Raw genomic sequence first — 22921 nt, forward strand, 5'->3', positions numbered from 1 at the left:
CCAGAGCAGTAGACTGACACCGCTATTCGGCCGTTGATTTGATTTTAATTCTAAGAAAAAATATTGAAACCTTCTCCAGAAAAATTGCTCCTTTTAAAAAAAGAAAAGAAAAGAAAAGAAAAGAAAAGAAAAGAATTCTTAAATTTGCATTTTAGGTGTTACACACTCTCAAGTAAATTTTAAGACTTGCCTATTTTTTACGACTTATTTGGAGGCGAGTAGCGACGATTAGTCTTTTATTCCGACTTTATACCGCAATCGAAACAGCCAGAAAAATGTAATTAAATTATTTGGATGATTGCGTTTCTTTCGATGCCTTTCGACAACGAATAGTTTTTGTATGTCATTTTGGCGTTGAAAGCTAGAAGTATTTTCCTGTTTAATTGAAAAATTCGAATAAAAAAATTAAATTTATGCGAGTAATTTAAATTTATTAAATTTTGCTGATAAATAAGTTACAATTGTTCCTCCTCTGATTTATTAACTAAAATTGAAATATTTTATTTAAAAACAGCCTATTGTATTAATTGTTTTATCATATTACTTTTATTGCTTTTTAGGAACTGGAACCAATCTTTCATTTCTCTATATTTTTTCTTATACGGAGTTTTCGGCAATTGAATTCGGCAACAGAATTGAATGTATTGAATTCTATATCTTTATAAAGTTAAATAATTTTAATAAATTTTCGGATTTTATATTCGTCTAATAAGCTAAACTTGGCTTCGGAAATCCAGGATTTCTTAGAGAGAGTAAGGAAACATTAAATAACATAAAAAATGTTGATATAATGAAGAGTAAAGATTACTTACATATAATATGCAAAAATTCAATGAATTAAACGAAAACGTGTTTGTATATGTGAAAATACAAATTCTTGTTTCAACTTTCCAAAATATATAAGATAATATTACTTTAGAATAAATGAAAGTATTTGAAATCTGTAAATTTCATTTTTATAATTTTATTTATTAGAAAAATGGGGTTATGGTAATTGCTAAGTGAATATTTTAAATCGATTAATGCTTTGAAGTAACAGTAACGCATTTGTCGGAATGTCAAACGTTTGAAAGTAACGATTTTTTGAATACAGTGGTACCTCAGGATACGAAATTAATCCGTTCCGAAACAGATCGTACCATGAAAATGTCGTAAGGTGAGTCATTTTTCCCCATACGATTACATGTAAAACTAAATAATTCGTTCCAACACGAAAAACACACTCAAATTAAAGTTAAGTAGTAGGCCTACTGTGCATTAAAAAATAATAATAATAACTATAGTAAGGAAAACACTGAAAAATGCGTTTTGTAGTTGTAAATGTATAAATAACCATAATAGAATAATAATTGATTTTTAAAAATGTAGTTTTATTTTGCACTTTACTTTTGAAGATAGACGACGGTGGAGATGTAAACTGGTGGCGGAGGAGAGGGAGAAGGGAAATGATACTAAAAGTTAACGTACTTTACATAACGTAATGTAACGATAACTTAAAAATAACAGAAATGATAAAAAAAAATTAGTGTTGTTTTATATATATATTTTTAAATTTTTATTCACTGCTTTTTGCTTTCTTTCCTTCACTTCCACCAGCACTTTCACTGGATAGAGGTCGCTTGGTAAAATATCTATCCAAAGAGGTTTGGCTTTGCCTACTTTTTAAAATGTTTCTAAAATGACTTAGGCAAATGTCATTACTCCGAGCAGCAATACGGCCAGTGTGAACCTTTTCGGGATGTTTCTTTTCAATAAAATCAGTCACTTTCTGATAATACCTCAAGATTTCCTTTATCGAGCGAGATCCTTCCACGACAAGGCAAACGCGCGGACTGAGACCAATGAACAGAAGTGAATAAAAAATGGCGCTGCGAACTAATGTAACGTCGTATGGTGAGTTTTTGTTCGTATCGTGGAGCAAAAATATGTTCGAATTTCATGTCGTATCCTGAAAATTTCGTATGTTGGGGCGTTCGTATCCTGAGTTACCACTGTATTGTTCGATTTTTCTATTGTCGGTCGCCATCTTGAAAAGAAAAATTTTTTCGGTTGTTTTCTCCTTTTCTTGAGATTTTCTGAAAGAATTTTGATAATAAGTAAACATCGGTAAGTAAGTAAATTATTATTTTTGATTTATAAGAAATCAAACTGAAATAACTCGAGATATTAAAATATTAAATTGAAACATATTTATGATTTTAGATTTAGATTTCGTTTAAAATGTGAGATTTTTAAACATTAACGTTAAATTATAGTAATTTATCAGATTATAACGAAAATATGATTTCTGTAGTCATAGTTTAAATATCATAATAAATAGGTATGGTATGTTCTGTGTAAGTTTAAGAGATATCTGCTTGTTTTTGTATGTCGTTATTAGGTAGGCTATAGTAAAACCTAGCTAAGTCGAACTGCGTTAATTCGAAGCTAACTACACATCCCAGACACAGAATGTGGGTTATCTATGTAATACTGCATCGTTAAGTGGAAATTGACGGTAATTTTAATTCGATCCTATTTTTCCGTATACCCTCCACTCTGATCTTTATTTTCGTTTATATTAAGACACAAGGGGACACCTTAACAACGCACTCAATAAAGGTCCTACATACTCAGAAGTTGGAACACAGCAAGGTTCTAGAATATAAGAAACGATTATCATCGGTTGATTATTTGACATGATTTGAATGCCAAAGCAAAATACCGGTATCCAGCTATACGCTTACGGTAAAAACAATAGCAATCAGAAGTTTTTAAGTGCTTTAATTACGTGGTAACCAGGGCTGTGGAATCAGAGTCGGAGTCGTGGAGTTTTGGTGTTTTAGCCGGAGTCGGAGTCGGAGTCGTCAAAAAATCCGCCGATTCCGACTCCTTTTTACTTACCAATTTGTTATGTATTTAAAACGGAAAAGTATTGGAATCGTGTCAAATTTGACCCTCCAAGTTTTTTATTTTTTTTTTATTTTGCAAATCTACGCGTTTGGAGACCTCCCGAACCCCTCAAAAAAGTCAGTAGAGGGGAAAACTTCGCGCGCGTGTGTGTTGGCATCTAATTTGTTTAATTTCTTTATTTTCTGTTCTGAGATATTAAACAATATCTCAGAATGGGTAAAGTTTAAGAAACGAAATGTGGCACTGTAGCTTGCGTATAAAGGGGCATTAATACTATTAAATTTCGGTTCTTAATTAAAGGTAGACAGGGTGAATACATAAAAGTGGTCATGTGTCATATCTCTTAATGAATATTTTACTCGTTATTAGCGTTCAAAATTAAAAAATAATAATAATAAAACTCGTCTTTACCCTCAAAGTAAGCTTTTTTGCCATTTTATAATAGTATAGTAAAACCCGTTAAGATGTTCTCGCCTAAGATGTTAGAATGTATATGAGGACATGATTTAGTTCAACCACTTTGACACTTAATAACCTACTCCTGTGTTAAACCATCTGACTCCGATTCTGACCACTCTGACCACAGAAATTATTAGGCTTCAAACAGAGTGAACAAAATCGTGCCCCACATACACAGTCTAAAATCCACACATATAGAAAAAACCTCAAATCTTTTGTATATCTCAAAATTTCAAGATGTCCTGAATCCAAAAATGTAAAAATTTGGGAGAGGTCATTTTTTTGACCGAGCGCTACACGTTTCCTCTGTTATATATAAGATAAGTAAAAATTATCGAATACATATTTAAATATTACTTAGAGAAGTCTTTTAGTTTTGGAATAAAAGGTTTCTACGTTTTATCTTTATTAGAACTCTATTTATTGAATCTTTTATTTTGAGGTCACGTGATGACATCAGAATTTTCGGGTCTCTTTCGGTAACAAGTCCGCCCCTGGTCGGAGTCGGATGGTAAGGAAAAGTCGGAGTTGGTGTCGGTAGATTTTTACGCGACTCTACAGCCCTGGTGGTAACATTACATTTATTATGATTTATAAACCGCTTTTAATTTAAGTAAGATGAATCCAGAATATTGTATCTATCGTTTGAATTTCTACGTTTAAAGTTGAAATTTAAATGAAATTTATTACTTTTCAAATAAAACCGATTTTGTCTATTTTTGTAATTTAACAAAAATATAATTTTTACAAGATTATTTCTGTAAATTCTGTGTATTTGATTTCTATATAGGCCTACCGTATATAGTTTTTCATGTTCGAGCATTCATTAGTTCTATTGTCAAACCATATCTTTTAAACCGCAAATTGCATAAGTTATTTTAATTATAAAAACTTATATAGGCCTATTCTTGAAATGTTTTATACTCAGATACAGAAAAAGATATTATTTACTTAAAACTAGGAAAATAATTTTGTCAAAAACAATTTTTTATGTTCCTAATCCTTATAAAAAATTATGATTAAGTTTAAAATAATAAAAGTTATTTTTTCTACTTGTTGAAACTTTCTTTTGTAACAGAATTTCTTTTATTACATTAAAATTATATATGTACATTGCACTTATTGTATCTTTAAAATTTATAATTAAATATTACTTTTTACATAATTAGATGTACCGCCTTTACTCGCTTCTTGTGCGCACTTTTTCTTTTTCTTTTTTTCTTTTGACTTTTCTAGTCTCAAAAAACTGGGGTACGCATTACAAACAGAAAAAAGTCGATTTGATGCAACCTTCGCACAGTTTGCTATTCGTCCTGTTCGGATATTCATGTGTATTACGACATCATTATAGACACGATACACGTTAAGCCTGCGTAGAGCAAACACAGAACACATAAACGGTAAGCAAAGAAGATTGTTTTTCCCGATTCTTCAAAGCCTGCATAGGCGAAGAAAGAAGACACCAATTGGAGGCGAAGACAACGCTCTTAGTTTCGTTCTCCCGAAGCCTTAATACACCGAAGATAGAAACCAAATATCCAAGGTGAGGCAAAGATGTCCGTTTCCTTCTTCCCGATTTCTGGCCAATGCGATCGTATCAATGTCTCGTGAGTTTTGTGGTTTTTTTCTTTATTTTGAATAGGGTCGTTAGGAGTACGAAATGAATTATATTTTATTAGTAATATTTGTGCATTTGTTTTATTATCACTTAGATACGGCAAGTTTCGAAATTCAGAAATATTTATAAATGTTTTTTTAGTGTGAGTTAGTACGAATGAAACTCGATAAGTGATGTTAGTCACGTGTGAATCCATAATAGGCATAATAATTACATTCTTTCCAACTCTTGATGGAACTCTGACTCAGCCACCTCCACGTGGTGAGTTCTGGATTGTCATTCGTCTGGAAACGACGAAGGGCAAGCGAAGAGTTGCATGTTTTCTTTGAATTTAATATAAGAAGGAAGGAAAATAAACCAATACAAGTAGGAAAAACAAAAGTATTAAAATTAAAGTTTAGAGAATTAAATATTATAACTTTGGTGTAAATCGCTTTAAATTTTGTCTAAGTGTTAATTCTTTTAAGTCATGATGGTGATTTTCAATCTACTCTACAAGTATTCAGGTTTACCGTGAACCAACATCTAAGCCGTTGAAAGTGAGTGGTATAAGTCACTTTTTTTCAAAAGAATACGTTGCTGCTCAGTTTCAGTTCTTGATAGCATTATTTCCTTCAGCGGCGCCCACAGACTGAAAAAGGGGGCACAAGCTATAAAGAAGGGCATGGTACATTACGCAACGAGCTTCAAACTCTATGATTCAACTTCGGATCAGCGCTCCCATAAGGTTGCGCTGGTTGCAGTCAGAGCTAACTTGGCATTGAAAACAAGGAATGGGGCTTTGATCAACATACGACGGAGTTGCATGGGTCAATGGACAGATATCGTTCGTTAGTTTCTTTTAAATTTGCATAATACGCTAGACGTCACGAATTTTCTGTTGCTTCGGGACCTCTTGGGGATTAGGAAAAGGGGGCACGTGCTTCAAATGCCCCAATGTAGGAGCGCTCCTGATATACATACTGTATTCGTTGTAAAAAACAGGAATATATAATATGTATGTTACTCACAGATAAAAGCACATAACAATAAATTCTCAGTAATTTTTAAATCGTAATTAACTTCAGAATTAAATTTCTCAATACAGTATAGATGAAAAGTGACAAACCACTCACTTTGAACGACTTATATGGCTTGTTAATGTCAACGTTCTTTCCCCCGATTTATAGGAAAGAAATTCTGGTTGTGAATTTGATTTAGTATTTATTACAGAATAATTTAATTTTAAAGATAGAAATTTGCAATATTTGATAAAATAAATATTTATTTAGAACGAACTACTTTTTAAATTGATTTATCGTATTATGGTTGGCTAGAGAATTATGACTACGTGTTTGATAGAATAATATTATCTTAATAGCAAAATTGTTGACTTGCTATGAAGACAATGACTAAAAAAAGTATGTAAATCAATATAATTACAAATGTAATTTATTCGAAATAATAGCCTACATAATGAATAAATTTCTAAAATTATCTAACTTTTAATTTGTACAATGCTTAGCATATCCTATTTATTACATGTTGCAATATGTAATTAGGAAACATACAATTAACACAAAATTTCATTGAACGAAACATTTTTATTTTAAATAGCCAATTACAAAAAACAAAATAACAAATATAGTGAATTACATTACATATGGTGATGCAATTACATTACATCACTATATTAAAATAAAATAGCAACGAGTTACTCAACTTTCCCGGCAACATTTAAAATTTTTGTAGCGCCATCTGTTATAATATTTTATTATTAAAAACTTTTTATATTTTTAACAGTATTATAAAATGGCAAAAAGCTTAATTTTGAGGGTAGGGATGAGTTTTATAAAAAAAAAAAAAAATTGTAAAGAGTAATAATGAGTAAAATCGTTATTAATTCCAACTCTACTGGAGACATAAACGACCCCTATTATCTCTCCACCCCTTCGACCTTTAATCACCCTAATAATCATCAATCTCCCTAATAAACAAACTTCCCTGCATAATTTCAGAAATTTTCGACAAAAAGCACAGGAGTTATTAAGCTTCAAACAGGGTAAACACATACGCGCGCGCACACACACACATTAATTAACATCCATATACACAGAAATTACCGTCGATTTTTTTTTGCACTTCTCAACGTTTCAAGGTGTTTTAAGTCCAAAAATGTAAAAATCTGGAGAGGGTCATTTTTTGCTAGCTCGCCATACTTTCCCTCTGTATAACAGCCGGGAAAGCAATAATTGAAGATAATATTTTAAGTAATAAGTAATATAAATGTACAATTATTGTGTCGAGTTCATTATTCAAATAATAAATTAAAATTTATATATTCATTTTAATAAATAACTGGATATTTTTATTCGTCCTGTTCGGATATTCATGTGTATTACGACATCATTATAGACACGATACACGTTAAGCCTGCGTAGAGCAAACACAGAACACATAAACGGTAAGCAAAGAAGATTGTTTTTCCCGATTCTTCAAAGCCTGCATAGGCGAAGAAAGAAGACACCAATTGGAGGCGAAGACAACGCTCTTAGTTTCGTTCTCCCGAAGCCTTAATACACCGAAGATAGAAACCAAATATCCAAGGTGAGGCAAAGATGTCCGTTTCCTTCTTCCCGATTTCTGGCCAATGCGATCGTATCAATGTCTCGTGAGTTTTGTGGTTTTTTTCTTTATTTTGAATAGGGTCGTTAGGAGTACGAAATGAATTATATTTTATTAGTAATATTTGTGCATTTGTTTTATTATCACTTAGATACGGCAAGTTTCGAAATTCAGAAATATTTATAAATGTTTTTTTAGTGTGAGTTAGTACGAATGAAACTCGATAAGTGATGTTAGTCACGTGTGAATCCATAATAGGCATAATAATTACATTCTTTCCAACTCTTGATGGAACTCTGACTCAGCCACCTCCACGTGGTGAGTTCTGGATTGTCATTCGTCTGGAAACGACGAAGGGCAAGCGAAGAGTTGCATGTTTTCTTTGAATTTAATATAAGAAGGAAGGAAAATAAACCAATACAAGTAGGAAAAACAAAAGTATTAAAATTAAAGTTTAGAGAATTAAATATTATAACTTTGGTGTAAATCGCTTTAAATTTTGTCTAAGTGTTAATTCTTTTAAGTCATGATGGTGATTTTCAATCTACTCTACAAGTATTCAGGTTTACCGTGAACCAACATCTAAGCCGTTGAAAGTGAGTGGTATAAGTCACTTTTTTTCAAAAGAATACGTTGCTGCTCAGTTTCAGTTCTTGATAGCATTATTTCCTTCAGCGGCGCCCACAGACTGAAAAAGGGGGCACAAGCTATAAAGAAGGGCATGGTACATTACGCAACGAGCTTCAAACTCTATGATTCAACTTCGGATCAGCGCTCCCATAAGGTTGCGCTGGTTGCAGTCAGAGCTAACTTGGCATTGAAAACAAGGAATGGGGCTTTGATCAACATACGACGGAGTTGCATGGGTCAATGGACAGATATCGTTCGTTAGTTTCTTTTAAATTTGCATAATACGCTAGACGTCACGAATTTTCTGTTGCTTCGGGACCTCTTGGGGATTAGGAAAAGGGGGCACGTGCTTCAAATGCCCCAATGTAGGAGCGCTCCTGATATACATACTGTATTCGTTGTAAAAAACAGGAATATATAATATGTATGTTACTCACAGATAAAAGCACATAACAATAAATTCTCAGTAATTTTTAAATCGTAATTAACTTCAGAATTAAATTTCTCAATACAGTATAGATGAAAAGTGACAAACCACTCACTTTGAACGACTTATATGGCTTGTTAATGTCAACGTTCTTTCCCCCGATTTATAGGAAAGAAATTCTGGTTGTGAATTTGATTTAGTATTTATTACAGAATAATTTAATTTTAAAGATAGAAATTTGCAATATTTGATAAAATAAATATTTATTTAGAACGAACTACTTTTTAAATTGATTTATCGTATTATGGTTGGCTAGAGAATTATGACTACGTGTTTGATAGAATAATATTATCTTAATAGCAAAATTGTTGACTTGCTATGAAGACAATGACTAAAAAAAGTATGTAAATCAATATAATTACAAATGTAATTTATTCGAAATAATAGCCTACATAATGAATAAATTTCTAAAATTATCTAACTTTTAATTTGTACAATGCTTAGCATATCCTATTTATTACATGTTGCAATATGTAATTAGGAAACATACAATTAACACAAAATTTCATTGAACGAAACATTTTTATTTTAAATAGCCAATTACAAAAAACAAAATAACAAATATAGTGAATTACATTACATATGGTGATGCAATTACATTACATCACTATATTAAAATAAAATAGCAACGAGTTACTCAACTTTCCCGGCAACATTTAAAATTTTTGTAGCGCCATCTGTTATAATATTTTATTATTAAAAACTTTTTATATTTTTAACAGTATTATAAAATGGCAAAAAGCTTAATTTTGAGGGTAGGGATGAGTTTTATAAAAAAAAAAAAAAATTGTAAAGAGTAATAATGAGTAAAATCGTTATTAATTCCAACTCTACTGGAGACATAAACGACCCCTATTATCTCTCCACCCCTTCGACCTTTAATCACCCTAATAATCATCAATCTCCCTAATAAACAAACTTCCCTGCATAATTTCAGAAATTTTCGACAAAAAGCACAGGAGTTATTAAGCTTCAAACAGGGTAAACACATACGCGCGCGCACACACACACATTAATTAACATCCATATACACAGAAATTACCGTCGATTTTTTTTTGCACTTCTCAACGTTTCAAGGTGTTTTAAGTCCAAAAATGTAAAAATCTGGAGAGGGTCATTTTTTGCTAGCTCGCCATACTTTCCCTCTGTATAACAGCCGGGAAAGCAATAATTGAAGATAATATTTTAAGTAATAAGTAATATAAATGTACAATTATTGTGTCGAGTTCATTATTCAAATAATAAATTAAAATTTATATATTCATTTTAATAAATAACTGGATATTTTCAGTAGAAAATAAGATATTGATAATTGAATTAAGTTTTCGGGATATTTGATAATTTAAATATAAATAAAATTATATTTAAAATAAGAATTATCTGTTTATAAACTGTAATTGGTAAAACCGCAATAAAAATGCGTGATAAAAAATGAATATAACCGTGATGAATATCATTCAGCTTATTATTTATTTATTTATTGCATATATAAAAGAAAATGTCACAAGACAATTGATATCTTTGATCATCAATATCAATGATAAACTTTAATATGAACTTTTACATATAAACTTTTAAAATTATATTTTATTTTTATTTATTTCAAAAATACGTACACAATGCCGAAAGGCAGATACCCTCCTTCTAAATAATATATTAGACTTCATAAATACTGAACAGAAACAAAAAATTATTAATAAATTATATAAATTTTTTCTTTTCTTTCAAATAGTTTAATATTTAATTAAATCTAAGCGTAAACAGTCTTTTACAGAAATTTTTAATAACAAAAATGAATAAATTATTCATTGTAAATTAATCCAAAATTAATAGTCCCTGCTAAACATTTTAAAATTTAAATTTGCCATTATTATAATTCATAGTAAATTATAGATTATTTTTCATAAGCTTAATTAAAATGCAAGTAAATATTACAATAATAGTTGTTCTTGTTAAAAATAAAATACTTCGATTATTCTGTCACGTCACATGTTTGTTCAGACATTAATTATTTAAGCTAATATGAAGTTTTATGAATATAAAGCGAATACATTCATGAATGTATATTATGCTTACATAACTTTTTTTTGTTAGACAAATTTAACAAACTTTCTTTTAATAATAAATTATATTTAGATTTTCCTACTGAGTTGGTATCGATCGGTTAGTCAATACGCTCCAATACGCTCCAATCAATAATTTTGCCTAACACAGTTAATTTCAGGTATTTGGGTTGAATATTAATGTTAACTATTGAATTATTAAGCATGTATAATGTAATAAAAACAACAATTTTCACGTTAAAATGCAGTTTAATTCTTTTATAAAACTTAAGCCACCAAAACCAATATTTAAAAAAATTCACCCACTCATCAATTATTTATTTAATAATTAATTTGCTAACATGTTAATTTTCTTCCATTTATATAGTGTTTGCCTTTAACAAAGATTAATTTATTTGTTGACTAACGACTAATCGCAGCTTAAATTTAATGACATTTAAGATTTTATCACTTGTTTTTAAAATTTATAATTAAATATTACTTTTTACATAATTAGATGTACCGCCTTTACTCGCTTCTTGTGCGCACTTTTTCTTTTTCTTTTTTTCTTTTGACTTTTCTAGTCTCAAAAAACTGGGGTACGCATTACAAACAGAAAAAAGTCGATTTGATGCAACCTTCGCACAGTTTGCTATTCGTCCTGTTCGGATATTCATGTGTATTACGACATCATTATAGACACGATACACGTTAAGCCTGCGTAGAGCAAACACAGAACACATAAACGGTAAGCAAAGAAGATTGTTTTTCCCGATTCTTCAAAGCCTGCATAGGCGAAGAAAGAAGACACCAATTGGAGGCGAAGACAACGCTCTTAGTTTCGTTCTCCCGAAGCCTTANTGATAAAGAGAAATTTTATGCAAACTGTAATTGTTTAATAAATTATAGTAACAATATTATTATATTTTAAAATTTACTATAACCTAATATAAATTTTTTTATAGATGAAAATATTTGACGAGTGTTTTGCATTCTGTTATCTATCTCATGTTACTATGCACTATTTGCAATAGAGCAGAATAAGAAAAAAACAGGAATAAAATAAATACAACGATAAATATTTGTGATTAAACGATTTTAATTTCTAATATATAAAATAAAGCAATTTTAAAAGCTAAAAATATTTAAAAGACTATAACTGATGGAAGTCTTATTTTTAAAATAGGAACAGTATACTAACACTAGAAGTAGTAGTAATAGCAGTCGTACACTTCCATGCTCGTTTTTATTTTAATAATAATATACTAATATAAAAGGAAATTTAGTAATAAAGTCTATTAAAAGCAGTTATGAGCTTATTATTCTGTGTACTTTACTTTGACGTCATCAAATCGCGTTATTTCCATGACAACGGAAACGACGGGACAAAGTACTCTTGATTTTTAATTATTTAATATATTTATTTTGAATATATTATTTGGAAATTAAATTATAGTTATTTAAGTTTATTACATCATTTTAAATTTATCTTCGTATTTTTTTATAATAATAATTATTATTAATCGGGTTTAGAGATTTTATTTTTCGATAAGATATGCCAATGACAATGACGCAGATATAGGGAGGTTGCAATAGGGAATCGTCTCTTCCGTCAACTGGATAACAACAGTAAGTTGTTCCTTAAAGTAAATTTTAATTTCCTTCTTTACGCATAAAAAAAGAAATGATGTTTTATTATTAATCTTCATAAAATCTCTATTAAATTAGAATTCATTTATCGCTTTTATTCAATTAAGATTCTTACTTATAACATTTATTAATGCATTAAATTATATATATTAATTCAAGCGGACGATTAGAAAATTTTTTTCTGAATTTAGAGATTATCGAGAAAATATTATAGAGGTTTTATGTTATCTAGAAAATATTCTGATATAATAAATAAATTTTATTACTTTATTATTATTATTATGCGTGTAAATTTTTGCTAATGTAAATATACAAAATCGTAATTCGTTTCTAATATTAATTTAATTTAATGACTTTTTTAAAGAATACAATTATACTATTTTGCTAAATACTTTCTTCAAAGCTCAGTACAATAATAAGCAACCGACGTAAAATATGACTAAATATTGAGGAATATTTAGATATTTAATCCAGAGAAAAAACATTAAAAATAACTAATAAGTCTAATTGTTTATAATAATAAATAGCATTAATTCACGAAGTATACAATTTATTACATAGTGTTTTATATACTGTACAAATAATTAATTGCGGCCCTTTATAAATAGCAAATTAAGCAGGAAATTATTGTTATTTTTTACATTAATTAAGCTACAATTATACCGTTCTAAAAAACTTCATAATAACAATTCAAATATGGTAAGCGTTATATAACATCAATTAAAAAAAATTAATTTAGATCAATTTTAATTCGATTAATTTTTCTACTTAAAATTGATTATTTCCCCAAAAATGTGTTTTAATATTTCGAGAAAGTAAACATTATTTGTATGCGCCACTTAAAAGCAGTAATGAAACATCGAAAGTAATAAAATAAATTGTTTCATCTGTAAATAATGTAAGAATGTAGTTGACAGTGAGCAGTGTATCAGTATACTTGACTATTTAGTTTTCATGCAGTTTAGGTTTCCTCGGTATCAATATTTTAAACCAATCTTTGTATGACCGTGCATTTATATACAGTAGATATATTCACATGAATAAATAGATATAGTCACTTCATATGACTATATCTAATTATATAATTAAACTATATAATTAAGAATTGTTACATATTTGGAATTATTCGTAAAAAATTCAATAAATACCAACTTATATTATTTTCATAAGCAGGTATTTAACTAGTAATAATTTCATTAATAGTAATATTATTATATATTAAAATTTTATTAGTAGTATATTTAAATAGGTTACAAAACTAATTATGATATTCTCCTATACTATTTTAGATACGATTTTTTTGTTTTTAACTACGTTTAGTCTTTATTGAGTACTTAGGTGTATTAAATTGATAACATTTCAGACATTGTTATAAATATTTTTATNAAAATTCATGTGTTTCTTAACAGAACTACTTACGACATTTACAGTAATCCTCCAATTTGTAAAAGTGCTTTTAGATGTGAGGTCTCTTTGTCATTCGGATCAGATAATCGAGCTATCATAGTAGTAGAACCAGAGAACGATGCCGGTGCTGTGTCTTATACAGTCATATCTAGCTGTAAACCCAGAGTATTTTTCTTCATATTACTTTTTGTCTTAATACCACTTACTGTATTATTGTGCATAGGATGTACTATAATGCTCTGCAAAAAGCCAAAGTATGTCAGTAATGTTAAATACGTTGAAATAACTAGAGAAAATATACGTAGGACTCCTACTATTCCTGCACCGCCTAAAATTCCTTTGTTAGCAGGTTCCGAAGTAACTCTGTATTCTAGGCCCAATATTAGATTACCATCAGAATTAATTTCTTCGCCACCTCCATCTTATTCTCAATGCAGTGCTCCGCCATCATACACTTATGTTACATCATTAGGAATGCAGGATAAAAAGAAACCTAATGTATCTCAGTGTTAGTTTATGTTAATAACATTGACCAGTTAACAATGTTATTTTACATATATAATAGACTATATATACAAATTTTAATTACTCGCAGTCAATAATAGATCACAATCTTACATGCAAGTTTTGTTGTTTAAGTTATAAAAAATGTTTATTAATACTTTTCTTTTACTTTATATTACATTTTTCTTGTATTTTACTTTATTTGAATGAAAAAAAATTTAGTTAAAAGGTATACATGTGGAGCAAATAAATTTTCTATTTCATTATAAAATGATGAGTTTAATACAGAAGGACTCGTCTATTTCTATAGTAAACAGATTATTATTATTTATTCGTGATACCTGATTCATATTTTACCATAAATGGCTACGAATTTTAAACATATTTAATTTTCTTACATAAAATTATTTATATTTAAATTAAGATACAGAAAACCTTATAAATTTTTAATTCTTAAGAAAGTTGATTAGTAAATAAAATATCCGTTCTTATAAAATGAATTTGTAAAGGACTAGAATGATGCGATTAGTTTCAAAAGACGGCAAAAATCATTTATTTCAATCTTACATATTCATTTTCCACATAATCGACATTTAGAGTGATATATTTGTTCCCAAACGTTCAAAAACTTTATGGCTTTTCCTCGATCCATTCCCCCCCTACAGAAACTTGAATTTTGGCATTCGATTAATAGTGTTGATAGAGCCAAATCTGGGTTGTAAGGAGAGTGCGGGTTAATCTGTAACTTTAAGTTTTTAAGCATCTTCGCCGTCTCCTTAGAGTATTGCTGTTTTCTACGGAATGAGGAAAACGAGTTCATATTTAAACTTGACTTTGCACAATGACGCAACAAAACGAACAGTGACTTCACACGTAGCCTACAGGCTATATTCTAAGATGGGATCCCACTATGGCACACCAAGTTTCTTATCCAAGAAATGACTAAGCTATCATCTAGACTGTAAATAATAACTTAATTCTTTCTTGAAAAAATTGAGGTTGGTCAAAATAATAATTCAAACTTGGTGGGCCTTAGTGGGGGCCTCTATCTTATGTACTTGTGTCTATTGAATGATGGTGTTTACAAGTTTCTATCCATGCACTTCGCAGAATGCTGCGATAGGAGACTTATTTAACGATCAATCTTCGTAAATAATTATTAGAATACATAATGATTAAAATATAATAGATATAAGATAAAATTATGTTATAAATCCTAATCCATAAATATTTATATTCATTTTTAGATGGGTCGTTGGAGAACTCCAGCTGCAGGAATTTGCATTTGTTTAATACTAATTCTTGTTCTACTGACTATTCTCTTTGTTGTAATGTCTAAACATCCAGAGTATAGGACTGGGATTGCATCAACAGATATGAAAATTATGGATAGATTGTCAAATGTATGGTGCGGCTGGCAAGAAGTATCATCATCTCATCCTATTTCTACTTATCGTATTACAGGAGAGCCTACCATTCGGCGAAATTTTAATCGTCATTATCGATTAAATTTTACAAAAAAATTACATTTCGGTAAAGAAAGTCAGTTACAGTATTTCTTTCTTCCGGGTTCTGCTGTCGATATTAGAGCTTGTACAAACAAAAATGGGATATTTATGCGGATTTTCAAAAGTATTCAAAAATGGGAGGATTGCTTACGAATACGAAGAACGCATTCATTTCGTTCCGAGGATTCGTCCAGTGAAGAAAGTGACGAAGACGAAGATTTTGGTGATCATATTAAGAAATTTTGGAAAAATCAATCAAAGAAAAAATTTAATGAGAATTTTCGAAATTGGTATCCAAGCGAATGCAAGCATTTTAAATCTTTCAAAATTCCATTTAGTGCAAAAGCTTGTGATTCTACAGCATTATCTTTTAGTGTCGACGAAAAAGAGACTTATGTATTTTCACTCGAAGATTATCATTCTTCTTCTGATGAAAGCCAAACTAAAATTCATGTGTTTCTTAACAGAACTACTTACGACATTTACAGTAATCCTCCAATTTGTAAAAGTGCTTTTAGATGTGAGGTCTCTTTGTCATTCGGATCAGATAATCGAGCTATCATAGTAGTAGAACCAGAGAACGATGCCGGTGCTGTGTCTTATACAGTCATATCTAGCTGTAAACCCAGAGTATTTTTCTTCATATTACTTTTTGTCTTAATACCACTTACTGTATTATTGTGCATAGGATGTACTATAATGCTCTGCAAAAAGCCAAAGTATGTCAGTAATGTTAAATACGTTGAAATAACTAGAGAAAATATACGTAGGACTCCTACTATTCCTGCACCGCCTAAAATTCCTTTGTTAGCAGGTTCCGAAGTAACTCTGTATTCTAGGCCCAATATTAGATTACCATCAGAATTAATTTCTTCGCCACCTCCATCTTATTCTCAATGCAGTGCTCCGCCATCATACACTTATGTTACATCATTAGGAATGCAGGATAAAAAGAAACCTAATGTATCTCAGTGTTAGTTTATGTTAATAACATTGACCAGTTAACAATGTTATTTTACATATATAATAGACTATATATACAAATTTTANATCTTCAAGTATATTTTTTTTCTTCCATAACTTGTACAAAAATAAAACTAATGATTTTTCTTTTGTTGTTATTATAAACATTACAAATAAAAAACATAATCCACCAATTATAATATGTAATATCCAATTTAAGGTTCTAGAACAACATAGATAATTTTCTGACACACAAGTTACACAAAAAGATGCAATAAAAGCAATTATAACAGAAGGTTTAATATTGATCCCCAATGGCTGAAATGTACTGTCTTGAAAATAATTATGGATAAAATAAATACTATGGGAAATTCTGCAGGTCATATTCAAGCAATTTGCCATAATAAATCCGGTACCACCAAAAAGTTTGGTCAAAAAGTATGACGATATCAAAAATATGCAAGATAGCAGAAGCATTTTTCTATTATATTTATCAATTGAATTTTGATTCATTGCTGCAAATACAAAACATTCAGTTATACCATTAACTGCTAAAAACAATACATAGAAACAGTGCCAACGTAAGAGTGTTGGACCAACACCAGAAGCAAGCATGCTTCCTCCATAAAAATATAATAATAATTTAGCATAGGAGTAACCAAAAGTTAGAATAATGAGACCTAGAATTATCATTAATTTTAATAAATATTTAAATATCATTACACAAATTGCTATTTCATTTCTTTGATTCTTGATTGACTCATCTCTCTTTAACATCTGTGCAAAATACAAATAACCACTTTCTTCTATCGGCTGGAAGATAAATCTAGCAGCAAGAGAACCCAAATTATTTACAACGTCATATACACCTTGCTCAGCAAAACTCAGAATGTTAAATATCGACATGACATATTTTTCTCCTTCAGTCAATAATTGCTTCAGTATAGTTTGTTTTAGAAAACTCCAAGTAAGTACAAAAATATTCCAATCTATGAATGATTCTTCAAGAAATTTAGGAAAAAAATCTCTAATAGAACAAAATGGAAAGGAATCATTCTTATACATTTTCAATGTACGAATATAGAAATAAAAGTAATAAAACAAAGTATAAACAACTGAAGCTAAAAACTGTCCAGTGGAAAATGCAGATATTCCATTTTCAGGAGAAAGGACAACAAGAGTCACCATGACAATACTCCTTATAACAAGAGCTAAACCTTCTGCTACAACTCTAAGTCGAACAAATCCATGATATTGAGCTGTAATGAAAATAGGTTCTGCCAGCATCTCTATGATCACAGATATCACAATAACATTCACACTAACATCATATTCGTGTACAAAATGTTCAGGCTTGAGTAACCAATATAACCATATGTATCTAAAAATAATTCCGGAAAAAATAGATAAAGGAACGATGCACCACGTCATATTAATGACTTGAGACCACGTGGCTTGTTTGGAACTTAGACACGCTCTTCTGAACGACTCTCGATTCAAAAACTGTAGAGTGGTGTAGAGTAATAGCAATCGTACATTAATAACACCCAAAACATCTTTAGTAATATAACGCAAAATAAATGCATTTAAGATAAAAGTCAATATCCTCATCGATAGCTGTAAAATTATATTGTACGTTGCTGACGTAGCTGCCACAAAAACTAGTTTATTACCATCCATTATATACTGTACAAATGACTTTAAACGAATCCAACAATCATCAACAACGATTAACAGCACTCCGCCATTTTAGGTTATCGTTCACTACAGCGCCACCATGGCGATAAAGAAACAATACTGAAAATTCGCCGTCTACTGTCAAATCAAATTAAAATGCAGGTCATGCTTACACATAACATATTTTAGATAAACACATTTCAGTTTATTCTATGAGATGTATGTATATTTGAAAGGAATACGACATAAAATTACAAAATTTATTTTAATGATAAGACTGTATAAATTGTTTGAAGACCTTTCTGTTATATCGCAATGAACTTTGTCCTAATGGAAGCGCCGATAAATATGATATCTTCGATAGAAAGAAACAATTGAAAGCAATAGAAAGAATATGTAAAAGTTTTAATGTAAGTAAGCCAAGTTTATCCTCTAAATAATGTCAAATCCGGCAAGACCGTTTATAGTAACAATCATTACTGTCATCTTGGGTGCGGTGTTTTTTTCCATTCCGCTCATCATGAAGCATAAAGTGTATACGCCAATGAAATCACCCGTGTTTTCGTACGATGTGTTTCCATTGAAAAACAAAATCTCGAGTATCTGGTGCAAAGGGCAGAAAGTTACATCAAACGCTAGTTTAGACGCTTATTTGTTTCCATCATTACCTCAGTTAAGTACGAATATGCATATAAATCGCCATATGAAGGAAATAATTACGATAAGTGTCAACCAAATGGAGTACAGAGCCTTCTATCTACCTACAGGAAGCTCCATAAGTTTGAAGATGTGCTCTAGATTTCCCGGTGCCATAATGTCCGTGATTAAAGGAACACCGTCCCTAAAACGATGCATTCACTCTTACAAAAACGCGCCATTTTCGAGCGAAGAAAGTTTGGAATCGGAAGATGAATCAGACGATAAAACTTCTTCCATATCCAGCAGCCAAGGTGTGTTTTCTAACGAAACAAACGATTCGTTTGTGTGCCATGAGGCTTTAGAACACGTTCCATTGACCTCAAATTCTAGATGCAATAATAAACGAGCACGTTTATTTGTAGAAAAGAATAAATTAACTTATGATATTGCCAGTTCTGATTTTTATTATTTTTTCTTCTCGTCTGATTCAACGTTAGATCTTGTGCCAAACTATATATACATTGACATCGAATTAGAAAAACCAGGTTATAATTATAATAACTCGATAAATCATTGCAATAATATGACCAGCTGTTATTTTCCACTTGGTTTCAAAAGTACTGATACTGTAATAGTATCCATGACAAACAGTGACGAAATATGGAGCGAAGGTATTTTGACGTCAGAGTGTGTTCCACGAAAAAGTATTTATTGCATTTTTTTCACTTCTGTTCCTATACTTTTATTAATTTGTGCTTTCCAATAAATAATTTAAGATGTATCTTCAAGTTAGTGAATATTTTTGTTGATATATTTAACCAAAAAAAACAAAAACTTCAGTTATTAAAATTGTATATGAACTGTCAAAATATCTTAAAATCGCTTTAAAACATATTTTTTTAAAATGTGTACTGTATTTCCATAATTTAAATGAAAATTTAATCCTAAAAATAACTATCAGATGGCAGCACATAACAATATTGTTCTTTAATATTAATGTTTTTATATAATTTTTTATTCATATATATGAATTTACATGATGTTAAAATTCAAGTATATCTCTTNTGGCTTGCGAGCCGCAGGTTGCCGACCCCTGCTTTGGAAGGATCAATCGCATAAGGACTTTCGACAAACTCCAGAAATTTTTCGGGGGTGGTCTGGTCACATGTGCTTAGAAGTAAGAATGAATCATCACGGTAATTGGCTAAAGCTGTTGTGTAATTTTGACATCATTGCCTCTCACTCTCTCTCCTGCAGAAGCACTTAATTGCTTACTCGTATATACTGTATATTAAGGCTTATTATATTTATTTTTTTCCAAACCGGGACAAAAAAATGATAGATAATAATTTAATTTATTATCTTTAAAAAGGAATATTCTTTGTGAATGTAGTTTCTTTTTGGCATTTTGAATGTGTTCAATAGTAAAGTTTCTATCTCTTAAATGAGAAGATGTGAGCATTGAATTCAGTGTTGATTTAGAAGAGCCAAACATGAAAAGTGGAAAAAATTTCCGGTTTATGGAAGATAGCGATGTAACTTTATTATGTAATAAATACTGAACAAATTTATTATGTAATAAATACTGAACAAATTTATGTCAACTGGATCAGTTCTGTAAAAATTTGTATCGAGCTGTATACTGTATTTTTTCAAAAAAATAAAAAGTAAATAAAAAAATCCATTGAATGTAGAAATTAACGTGCGTCTTAGATTCTATGAGATTTTACATTCTAGTAAGTCCGGTATATATGTATTGCGTTCCTATGGGTCGAGTTATAAACTCCGTAACGTAACCGTATCCGTATATGTTTGCTACTCCGGATATCTATAGCAATAGTTATAAACTACCGTAAAGCCTTTTTCGTATCCGTAAAAGTACAAACTTTTTTTACGGTTTACGAAACAGTCTATCGTGAGCATGCGCAAAATCATCGAGGTTGCCACATCTAATACTATAATTACGGTATTTATTAATTTTATCATTTTTCTATTTTTTTTATAACCAAAGTAACTCTTATCTTAAAATTTTATATTATTCATAAGCAACATTGTCGGTAAAAAGTTACGTTTCCTCCAATTTGTCAAAGTTTCGTGGGTTGCTTCCGGCACAACTTTCGATTGTATATCGACTGACGGCAGATAGCGCATGCGCAGTTGGTCAATTCTCCGTATCCCTACCGTAAAAGTTTGATCGATCCAAATTTTTCTTACGGAATACGGTACAGCCATACGGATACGATACGGAGTTTATAACACGCTATACGGATATGCTTACAGCTACGGATACAGTTACGTTACGGAGTTTATAACTCGACCGAGAAATACGTTAGAAACTCAAATGTACGAATAAAATTCCAGGACTGCCAGTACAGTATATATATATATATACAGTAAGACCCCGCTTAACGCTGCCTCGCTTAACGCTGATTCGATATAACGCGGTCTGCTCGAAGCCTAAAAAAAGCTAAAAATTTACGCTGATTTAAATTATCGCGGAATTTCATTGACTCGTATATTAAAGATTATTTGCGAAACAAACTAATCAGCAAAAGGTGGCAAAAAGGTGTACTTTAAATCTATGTTTGTTTGGTGCAATTTTGGAAAAAATATAACATCATGGATGCTATAGGAAATATCGACTTCGCTTGGCAAGAATTAACCGATAAATGCGCGAACGAAGTGTGGAAGAAGTTATGGCTGAAGGTATCCAAGAATTCTCAACGAGAAGAGCTTATCGCTGTATAGTTAGATTGACCAAACTCAACCTAATCGATATAGCAGGGCTAGGAGATATAGACGAGCAGGATATTGAGGAGTTACAGCAGGTTTCTGGTGAGACCCTTACAAACGACGACCTTCGAGAACTGGCAGAACATGGAATTCATGTGGAACTGGAAAATAGAGATTCTGAAAACGAAGAACCCAAAATATTTCTCTACAAATTTCCTTAGTAAAAGTTTGGTAACGATAACCGAAATCGTTAATCAAATTGTAGCGAATGATTTAGATTTTGAAAGGAGTGCAAAAGCAAAACGAGGTGTTTTGGATGCGATCTACTGCTACCGACATTTTCTTAAGGAAAGAAAAAAGCGACAAATGAAACTTTACGACTTTATTGCAAAAGAACAAGAATTTCAGAAAAGTCAAGACTTTCGTCACAAAAAATGAACTTTAATTTATGTGTGCATATGTATATGTGTTATTTAACATATATTATTATACAAATTAATATAAAGATAACTTAAAATTAAAGTAAAATTTGTTTATTTTTGGTTGCGTGTTCCCCTATCTCTATTTACTCTATGTTAAAATGACCTCGTTTAACGCTGTTTCGCTTAGCGCTTTGTTGTCTAGTAACTCATCTCCCGCGTTAAGCGGGGTCTTACTGTATATATGTTACCGCTAAATCTCGAAATCCGTTAATGTGCGCATTACCTAGCTAATATGCAGATTAAGTAGGGTTATCCGTTAAAGTTGCTAAAATTATTCCATTTCTCAAATTACCTAGGTAATGTTCAGATTATCTAGGTAATCTGCAAATTACCTACTAGTAACTCGGTAAAGTGAAAATAAGATTTTTGCTGGAACAACAGCAACGTTTCTGTACGCTTAAATTAACATAATGTTATTTATTTAATTTTCAATATCTAAAGAATCAAGTTAATACAATCAACAAATTAGTTGATTGAATCAATCATCAATCAATTAAAAAAACTTTAATACAAAAATCAAACGGTTTAAAATATTACTACAATTAGGGAAATGAATTTGCAAAACATATGATAAAATTGTACTTACTTATTAGTGCAATCTAAAGATTGGTGACACTTTGAATTAC

General features: G+C 30.4%; 3 protein-coding genes across 4 annotated transcripts; 2 read left to right on the forward strand and 1 right to left on the reverse strand.

Moving 5' to 3' along the window:
* Nucleotides 1-12278: 12278 nt before the first annotated feature.
* LOC111633184 lies at nucleotides 12279-16844 on the forward strand. 2 transcript variants are annotated; one of them, XM_023377706.1, is made up of 2 exons: nucleotides 12279-12361; nucleotides 15541-16844. In XM_023377706.1, exon 2 carries the CDS (start codon nucleotides 15541-15543, stop codon nucleotides 16777-16779), a length of 1239 nt encoding a protein of 412 aa, XP_023233474.1. In that variant the 5' UTR covers nucleotides 12279-12361; the 3' UTR covers nucleotides 16780-16844. The 2 variants fall into 2 exon arrangements, with proteins under 2 accessions (XP_023233474.1, XP_023233475.1); XM_023377707.1 differs by lacking the exon at nucleotides 12279-12361 and adding an exon at nucleotides 13504-13555.
* On the reverse strand, nucleotides 16786-18518 carry LOC111633182 (protein RFT1 homolog). The gene has a single exon (XM_023377705.1). It carries the CDS (start codon nucleotides 18442-18444, stop codon nucleotides 16786-16788), a length of 1659 nt encoding a protein of 552 aa, XP_023233473.1. The 5' UTR covers nucleotides 18445-18518.
* Nucleotides 18519-18621: 103 nt separating this feature from the next.
* Nucleotides 18622-19901, forward strand: LOC111633185. The gene has a single exon (XM_023377709.1). The coding sequence runs from the start codon at nucleotides 18881-18883 to the stop codon at nucleotides 19844-19846; it is 966 nt and encodes a 321-aa protein (XP_023233477.1). The 5' UTR covers nucleotides 18622-18880; the 3' UTR covers nucleotides 19847-19901.
* The last annotated feature ends 3020 nt before the right edge of the window (nucleotides 19902-22921 follow it).

This window comes from Centruroides sculpturatus, unplaced genomic scaffold, assembly GCF_000671375.1.
Source record: "Centruroides sculpturatus isolate CEXI.00-Female unplaced genomic scaffold, Cexi_2.0 scaffold594, whole genome shotgun sequence".
NCBI lineage: Eukaryota > Metazoa > Arthropoda > Arachnida > Scorpiones > Buthidae > Centruroides > Centruroides sculpturatus.